Source organism: Triplophysa dalaica, chromosome 17 (genome assembly GCF_015846415.1).
Source record: "Triplophysa dalaica isolate WHDGS20190420 chromosome 17, ASM1584641v1, whole genome shotgun sequence".
NCBI classification, from domain to species: Eukaryota; Metazoa; Chordata; class Actinopteri; order Cypriniformes; family Nemacheilidae; genus Triplophysa; species Triplophysa dalaica.
In genome coordinates this window covers 21,965,519-21,975,069 of record NC_079558.1, presented here as the reverse complement: position 1 = coordinate 21,975,069, position 9,551 = coordinate 21,965,519, and the positions used below count along the sequence as shown (strand labels likewise).

At 37.8% G+C, this 9,551-nt stretch overlaps 1 protein-coding gene across 1 annotated transcript; it reads left to right on the top strand.

The window, feature by feature from the left end:
• On the top strand, window positions 1-7,920 carry qrfprb (pyroglutamylated RFamide peptide receptor b). The gene is made up of 6 exons (XM_056770774.1): window positions 1-382; window positions 4,168-4,326; window positions 4,437-4,498; window positions 6,245-6,480; window positions 6,787-6,884; window positions 7,577-7,920. The coding sequence occupies exons 1-6, from the start codon at window positions 22-24 to the stop codon at window positions 7,918-7,920; spliced, it is 1,260 nt and encodes a 419-aa protein (XP_056626752.1). The 5' UTR covers window positions 1-21.
• The last annotated feature ends 1,631 nt before the right edge of the window (window positions 7,921-9,551 follow it).

The window sequence follows — 9,551 nt, the reverse complement described above, 5'->3', positions numbered from 1 at the left end:
ACTCTTCATCTGCAAAGCGTCATGTCCTCTTCCACAGAGATGACGGCCACCACGCAGATCACTCCTGAGGTTCTCCAGAAACTCCTGCAGTATTATAACCTCTCCCGACAGGAATTCATCCAAACCTACAACATCCAGCCTCTGGTTTACATCCCTGAACTCCCAGCTGGAGCGAAAACCACTTTTGTGGTCATGTATGTGATTATTTTCGTGCTGGCGCTGGTTGGAAACAGTCTGGTGGTTTATATTGTGGTGCGTAAAGGCGCGTCGCAAACGGCGACGAACGTCTTCATCTGCTCTCTGGCTGTCAGCGATCTCCTCATCACCTTCTTCTGCATCCCCTTCACACTCCTGCAGAACATCTCTTCAGAGTGGCTGGGAGGTTAGATTCGGATTCAACTCGCATTTAAACTGAAATCTTGCCTTAAGCGATCTCGTGTTATGGGTAATTGACTGTGTATCATACAGTCGAGCGCGCACAGTAGTGTCCAAAAGCGCACTTCATCTGAAACTATGATAACATTTATTGGAATATATACTTAATTTTTATTCAACATCAAAAATCTAAAAGCTGAGAGAAACTGATGCACCATGACATTGATATTACACATTTTTAAGGTTCCAAAGACGTTTTGGCTGAATGGTTCCATGATGACCTGTTTAACATCCACAGAACTGTTGTGTTGCACAAACAGGTCATATAGTGGAAACATATTGAAATGTTTTTTCTTAGAACCTTGGACTGAACGTTTTTTTTTGGAAACCAAAAACGGCACCACGAAGAACCCTTTGTTAAGACATTTATTGTTGTACTTTTTATTTAAAGAGTACTTTCATATATATTGTAACTTAAAGTGCTTTATGTAGTGTAAATCTAATATTGGTTTGTTAGCCATCCAGAATCACTATTAGTTCAGATCTGCAACTCAGTTTTTGCACAAGGGTCATGGGCTCGATTCCCAGAGAAAACACACACTGAAAACATAAAAAATACACCAACATGTATACATTGAAAGCAGTGAGTTGATTTGGGTGAAAGCATCTCCGAAATAGCTAAATTTAAATAATAATATTAGTAAATGCATGAGCTAACATTAGATAATACACAAGTTAGTTTTCCAGCATTAATTTATGCTTCTTACTGTAAGTTCATGTCAATACAGTTATTCATGGTGCATCAACTAATGTTAACAGTAACAGTGTTTGATTTTAATAATGATGAAATGAACATGAACCAACATTAATAAATGCTGTTTCTGTATTGTTCATTGTTATTTAATTTTTGCTCATGCATTAATTGTAAAGTGTTATCAATATTTTATATAAAATATATATCATTTTCAGTACTAATCATAATCCTTATAAAGATGATATAGTACGGTCTGTAAGTTCCAGTCTATCATTTACTGTATAGCAATATATGATTATGGCCATTAGTAATAGTACTATGATATAACTGTGTTTACCCGTGTGTGAGGGTCAGTGTTCCTCTGGGGGAGTTTAATGGCTCATAAAGTCTCTTCTGATCTGCAGATAATGAGAATCTGATACATGAAACTGTTTATAATGTCAACAAGCCATTCTGTGCACTATAGACAAACGATTGCGTGAGCTTCGTGTTCTACCTTAATGAACTCTGTAGAGATGCCGGCACTCTTTAGATGACGGGCCCAAAGTACTGTATCATTGAACATATTTTACAGCTTAACTAAGTGTAACAATAATGCACTTTTACAGTAGCCTACATATCTGTAGTTAAATATGCAAAGTTTGGGGAATAAAGGCTTAAGAGTGAGGAAAATAAAAACAAATATTTATGAGAGAACTACATGCCATATAAACATCCAAATCAAGCTGCTTGTGAACTACTCGATTATAGTCTCAAAAGATCAACATCGCGTTTCCACTTTTAACATATCTTCACTCAAAATAACTCACAACCAAAATAAATTATTTGTGACTAAAATGAATCCTGAAGTCAAAACTCTGTCAAATTTACAGTTGACAGTCTGTGTGCTTCCTTTGTGCTGACAGGCAATTCCAGCGTTATGGACGTGACATTTTGCGTTATGGAAGTGACATAAAAATGCTCAGAGAATGAATTTGTTACGATTATATTGAAGTGTCAGTTTATGTTTTACTGAACCCTTGTTGATAGAGTCTAAACATAAAAAAGTCAGTCTATGAAAAAGCATATATTTAAAAAAAGTGTAATAAACATGTGTTATGAATGTGACCAAAAAAGGACGTGGTTTTTGCGAGACGATAAACTTTGTAGGATTTCTGTGAAATAAGATGCAAAATCCTGAAGCAATAATACACAATGAATAAAGAAGTGATGCCTCTTTATAGAACATCAAATAATGACTTTATATTCATTTTCATGTGTCCATTTATGAGGAATATGCAGAGTTATGGATGTGACAATCCGGAAAATGTCTCTTATCTGACTATGAAAAATCATGAACTAAAAATAAAACAAATGCTTTACAAATTTGAAGAGAGATCTCACATGAGTATCTGAACCACCAAATGTTCAAATCTGTGCTGTTACCATAGTGAAAACCGCTGGTAAAATGTATTTTTTCATGGTTAGGTCTCCATTTTCGCGGAATTGCCCTGTTGCAAAAATTGAACACATCATTTCCCTTTCATGTTTGCTATAATAAGAACACCGTAGCCTACTTATTTATTATACACAAGCTTATTCATGGATACATTCTTATACCAAAAACGTGTGTTCACGCTAAGATTGTTGAATAGCATAGGCCTACTGAAGGTCATGCATACCACATTTATTAAAATACTTACAGTAAAAATATTTTTTAGAATTTCCTGACTTCGTAACTCCCCAAACTTTGCATATCGTTCCCCTTTACAGATATATACTATAGAGGTGCATTATTGTTGTGATTAGTTACGCTGTAAAAATGATGTGGTACATAGCGGACCGCAATCAAAAGCGCTCTCCACATGCCGTCACACAGATCAAAACAACCAGCAGCCAATTATTTTCACAGACATTGTGGAAATTCAGTCCAGCTTCTGTCCATCCCTCTGGACACACTTCTATTCTGTAATAATTCACTCTGATGGTGATGGATGGTCCTGCTGTGACTGCAAACTCTTTCTTATTGACCTCTCCAGATCCTGCTGGTTTCATTACAAAACAGATTTAGATATGTTTATAACTGCTCAAACATCTGTCTGTCTCCTGGGAGTTGTTTATCCACCTATATGGAGAAGTTACATAACAATATATTGCACAGCCCCCCTCTGGTGAGATTAATCAATTTGAGTTCTTAGTAAGAAAAAGATCTCGACCTCATTATTTCTGTCATGAAAATTCTGTCATAATTTCTTCCAAACCTGTCTGAGATGTGTGCTTCTGCAGAACACAAAAGAAAGTTGATAATCAAACAACACTGTATGAACACAAAACCACTGAGACATTTATTTTGTGTTCCACCCAGTGTTGTGTAAGTTACTCTGAAAAGTAATGAATTACTAGTTACTAATTACATATTCATTAGTGATTAGAATGGATTGATGGATGGACATGAAACGACTCTTTTAATTCATTCAAATGAATTATATGATATAATAATATATTCATTTGTAAAGCGCCATTAAAAGTTCCTTTCTCAAAGCACTTCACAGCAGACATCACATCATGTAAAACAACACAATTTGTAAAATAAACATTTTGTAAAACAACACAACAAAAACAAATAATCCAATCAAGTAAAAGCAAACCTAAAATAAAACGTTTTAAGAATATAAAACCACACAAAGTAGTATTATTAACTGTCCAAAATATACAAATGTGAGAATTACACATCAAAGCACGGATTTTAAAGTTAGATTTTGAATTTCGATGTCAATTCCACTATTGTATATACAACACAGTATTTTAATTCAATGACATCAGAATTAACTGTCATTAAATTCATAGTAAACCCTTACTTTTAGTTTTCAAGGGGAAAGTAATTAAACTACAGTTACTAATTCATCCCCAACACTGGTTCTAATGAAGAAAAACTCAAAAAAAAGGTTTACAGATCACTCACGATGACAGAACTTTAAATGTGGTTTTGCTGTACATTATGTCATTATAATCTCAAATACAAGAGTCTGACCGAGTTTTTGTGTGTGTCATGTGTGCAGGTGTTCTGGTGTGTAAGACGGTTCCTTTCGTACAGACCACAGCCATCGTGACGGGCATCCTCACCATGACGTGTATCGCCGTCGAGAGATACCAGGGCATCGTTTATCCGCTCAAAATGAAACGAGAGTACACGCCCAAGAGAGCCTACAAACTGTTAGGTGAGCTCGAAACCCTCTTGTTCTAATGAATGCACAACATGTGCAGTGTTGTGTTTGTGTTTGATCTCTTCATCATTCATAAGAAACTGATCTTTATTATATCTTTACAGGTCTGGTGTGGATGGCGGCGGTCATGGTGGGATCTCCGATGTTGTTCGTTCAACAGTTAGAGGTGAGCCAAGAGATGAATACTGTGTGTATTTCAATGTTATCTCAGGATGAGATTTGACACGTCAGTTTGGTTTTCACACAGCGGGTCCCATATCGGTATTTTTGAGGCGTGTTTGTCACATAGCACTTTGATTTCAATCTTTGACCATTTGAAAGATGTTCAGGTTCTATCGTGAAAGAATGTTTTTTACATTGAGTAGAATGATTTGATGTAAACAACAGTCAATCGCACACACAAAAGAAATACTTTAGCTTGGTTTTCACAGGCTTATAATCCACATGATTTTCTGGCTGTGACAATTTTCAGCAATTTGCAGTATAATCTGTAAATGATGATTATAAAGCTCTTTATTCATGATCTCAAAGCCACGAGCGGAAACACTCTCACGACATCAGTCTGCTATTTTTCTATTTCAAAAAGTAATTATAAATGATAATCGCCGGGTGCTCTGTGACTTGTTTTTGTAAAGATCTGAGTCTGACAGATAATTTGATCTTTACAAAAACAAGACACTGGCGCTGCGTCCGAGATCACACACAGTGACAGTACGTACTGAATTTGAATACGTGGCTTCCTATTCTATATAGTATGAGTGGGTGTAGTATGAACACAGTGACCCATATGACCTTTGACATGTGACGTATTAACAACAACCTACACATTAGAGTTGATAAAAACATCATTTAGTACGAGAAATTCATTTATTGGCACTTACATTAAAAACGTCCGCCTTAAAGTTTTCTGCTATATTTATTTCATTTACTTTTGATTTGTGACCGTTGCTCAGCTCCCGTTGCTTCATGGGATGGATAAGTGTCCATCCAATCCACACTCAGGAATCTCGGCGGAAGCACTAGACCATCTGGATATTTCTTGTTACTGTTTTTTGCATACTAAAGTTGCAAAATTCCGCATGACTTCCATTTTCGCCTACTATGTAGTATGGAAGTGGGCCATTTCGGACGCAGCGTGGATGTGTAACAGAGTTCCTCCCTGAGTTTCATTAGCAACTTGCATTTGACTAAGTCTCCTAGAACATCTTTTTGTTGTGGAATGGAGCGAATTCTGAGGAGAGGTTCATCACATGGACACGTCATCTGTGTTCAGTTCAGTGCGGTTGAAATGAACGGCGACGGGAGAAAGGAACTCTCGTGCATCTGGTTACTGAGCGTGGTGTTACCGCACAGCTTCATGTGTTATTCATGACACACATCCAGAGGACCCATTCAAACAAATATTAAAACAGTCACACATTACACATCCCAGCATGCTTGAACATAAATGAAAACCAATGCTCAACCTGATGCAAACGTGCCTTGATCAAATGACAAAGACTGATGGCCTCTGATCTATCACTTGGTCAAACACTTGATATTTCTACACCGCCCGTCAGAAGGCATAAACTCAAAGTGCGTGTCATCATCGTCATCATGGCAAATTTTTTAACTCCGTTTAACTCCACAATGCCACACCCGTCATTTCAGAACAGATCCTAAAACGTTTTTATGATCTGAAGAACATTTTTTTGCGACAAAGAACCTTTTGTGAAACGGAGAGGTTTTTTAGATGTTTATGGAACCAAATGGTTCTTCTATGGCTTCGAAGAATCTTTTGAAGCCCCTTTTTAAAGAGTGTTTCAACACAACATCGCATCAGTTTTCAGAAGAGAAAGCTCTTTACAATATCTGTCAGAATATAATGAGTTGATTCTTACTGTGCCTCATGTCATGTGTGTTTGTTCCTCAGGTGAAGTATGATTTTCTGTACGACCTCCATCACGTGTGCTGTCAGGAGCGCTGGCGTTCTCTTCAGCATCGACAGATCTACACAACCTTCATGATGGTGGCTCTGTTTCTCCTGCCGCTCGCTGCCATGCTCTTCCTCTACAGTCGCATCGGAGTCGAGCTCTGGATCCGCAAACGTGTGGGAGACTCGTCCGTCCTCAACGCCATGAACCACAGAGAGATCAACAAAATCACAAAGTAAACAGACACACAAACAAACAAACACACACACACGTAAACAAAGAAACGCACAAACAAACACAAACAAATAAACATGTTGTGATGGGAAACACGACAACACTTAGCATTCCATTGTAATAGATTTCCAAGTTAAAAGAGAAACCACGACTGAATCATTGCAGCAGATCTGAGTGTGAATGTGATCTAGATGTTTTGGTTTGTTTATTTTTAACTGCCTGTATTTCATTAAAAGAGCTTCTGTTGAGAATGAGGCTGATGTTATATTATTCTTGTTTATTTTATTTGTTTTTGTGCTTCAAGCAGAAAGAAGAAACGTGCCGTGAAAATGATGATCACTATTGTCCTTCTGTTCACCATATGCTGGGCTCCGTTTCATATCGTCCACATGCTCTTCGAGTACAGTAAGTGTTTTAGGACATTTCAAGGGACGGTACGTCAAAGTTAAACCTTTCATCATCTACTCCCCCTCGTGTATTTCTTTCTTCATTTCTTAAAAAATATTGAAAATATTTCCATTGTATGGACACAAGACCAACGAGACATTTCTCAAAATATCTGCTTTTGGGTTTCACTGAAGACAGACTCACATACAGGCTGACAAACGCACAAAGGTTAATAAATGATGACAGAAGTTTCATTTCATTTGTTTGAAGTCGTCAAGTGTCGGTAGTTACACAAGCATCAGGAGGTTTTGTAAAGCTGCTGATGGAAATGACGGTTCTTCAGACACACATGGACTCATTAAGCTCACAGCGAGACCTTCACGTGATTTAGTGTATTCACAGTAAACCACAGTAGAGGAACATGATTCATGCCACTCAAACCCACAATCATCATTAACACACAGAACCTTCATTGTTAAACCTGAAACACCCACAGGGGTCAGAGATTATTTAACATCCTTCACTTTGAGTGACACTCGCAACAACCCAAAAGGAGATTTTGAGCTCTTTTATAATCAGGGCAACTGAAGGGATATATTAAATCTGACCTCCATCAGGTGAGGTGGAAGAAAAACAGGCTGTGAGTGCCATGAAAAGTGAAATTAAATCACTCATCAAATCTTACCAAACCTCTTGTGCTGTGTGTTCAGATGATCTGGAGAAGAGCTACGACGAGGTGACCGTCAACATGATCATCGCTGTGGTTCAGGCCATCGGCTTCTCCAACTCTTTCAACAATCCCATCGTCTACGCCTTCATGAACGAGAACTTCAAAAAGAGCTGCGTGGCCACGCTTTCGCTTTACCTGCGGCGGCCCGGCCGCCAGGGCGGCGCCAGAGAGCGAGCCAACGTCAGCGTGCACTTCTCCAAACATCTCAAACCTGAAGCGTTCAGCACCAACACGGGCAGCAGAAACACAGACGGTCCTCACACGCCTCACAACAGACATCTGGAAATGCCCACATGCTCCTCACAGCTCCCAGCCGTCAAATAAACAACATTACTGTTGACATCAGCTGAGAAGCGCAGACGGGGAGATGTTCAGCACCACAGAACAAAGCTTCAGAGCGAACGGCGGGTCTGTGATCTGACATTCAGGAGGACTGACTGCCCTTCAAGTGCTTTTCAAACAAACAACATACAAACCTCACATGAAGCACACGAGGAGACAAGCGTGTAACTGTGAGAACACAGGTCATGGGTTACAGAACAAACTCTTATTAAACATCTTAACTGCCCCCCCTTTTTTGAGGGTGGAGCTTAAAAGTGATTTCAACATTTAAATGAGTCTTACAATGGAATGCTTTGGTCTAGAGACCTAATCTTGGTCTTCCTTTAAAGAAGAGATTCTATACTTTGTTGCAAATATATCTGGAGTTGAAAATTTTAATTAAAAAATTATAATTATGGCAGTTTAAAGGAAGGGTTTGTAAGAATTTTGCAGTAAAATATCCCAAAACGACTAGCCCAGTGTTATATATTTTGTTCAGCTGAGTACAATAACTCAAATGTTTCCAACTACTTATAAATTGTGATAAAATCTCCATTGTAAACAGTGACCGGGCCGTTTAGTCGCCTGTCAATGGCGTCATAGCCGCGTTACCCTTTGTTACCGCCTTTACTAACGTAGAATCCTCATGACACTGTCGTAGATGCGGAAGTCGTTTGTTCCGTCAGTCCGTCCAGCATTATTGCAAATGATGTGGGTACATTGAAAATAACTTTTACTACAATTGATTTGAACACTTAAAACTGCGTAGTTTTAGCGCACCATCGAATTGGACAATTACTGTAACATCTATGACTAACAATTTAATTTTAAACCTCACATTACTCGGGTCTAATTCATTATAACGAAATAAAATGATTTCATCAAATAAAAACTGTATTACTTTTCCTCTTCCGTTAACATGATTTCTCGTTCCCGTCTGACTGATGTATCAGCGGTACCATCAGCGGTGGAGTTAAAGACAACAGATCCCATCATTCCACGCTTCTACACACCGTCATCAAGCTACGCGAATGTTGTTGTTTTAACCGTGCGCCAAATAGCGGCGATTTCTACAAACTGTACCTTTAATTGTGTATTAAAAATAATAAAATAATTAATAAACTTTTTTTTACAAAAACAGCTTTAAAAAAACGATCATCAAAAAACATCCCTGAAAATTATAGAGATATTTCTAAACAAGTTTTGTTTCAAATTTCAAGCTGATATCACAAAACATGTGGTTTCTGTGATACTTTACTCGTTACACCAACAACGGCCACTAGGTGTCACATAGGCTCCAATGGTTTACTGCATAAAAAAAAATATATATATTATTTATAATGGTACCTAATGGGCCTGTGACATTTGAGAAAATGACTTTTACTAAGTGATTTCTATTGCAAAACAGTTCCAAAATATAAGAGCTACATTCTTTCCAATGATATATATTTTGTCAGAATTAAAATGGATTTATATAGCATAACTTGAGTGTTCCACTGGTGACATTAAACAACATTTAATTAGTTTTATGCTCACTCTTGTCTTAAATGAACACCCCGACATCATTTATTTTTGTAAAACACTGGTGACACTATGATATATAGTTTGTTATGATTGGATTAGATTTAAATCGT

Excerpts from the sequence above, each read along its gene's own strand:
- qrfprb (XM_056770774.1), top strand. The coding sequence starts at position 22 with ATGTCCTCTTCCACAGAGATGACGGCCACCACGCAGATCACTCCTGAG. Across the intron at positions 383-4,167 it reads CTCTTCAGAGTGGCTGGGAG|GTGTTCTGGTGTGTAAGACG; the intron begins GTTAGATTCGGA and ends TCATGTGTGCAG. Across the intron at positions 4,327-4,436 it reads GAGAGCCTACAAACTGTTAG|GTCTGGTGTGGATGGCGGCG; the intron begins GTGAGCTCGAAA and ends ATATCTTTACAG.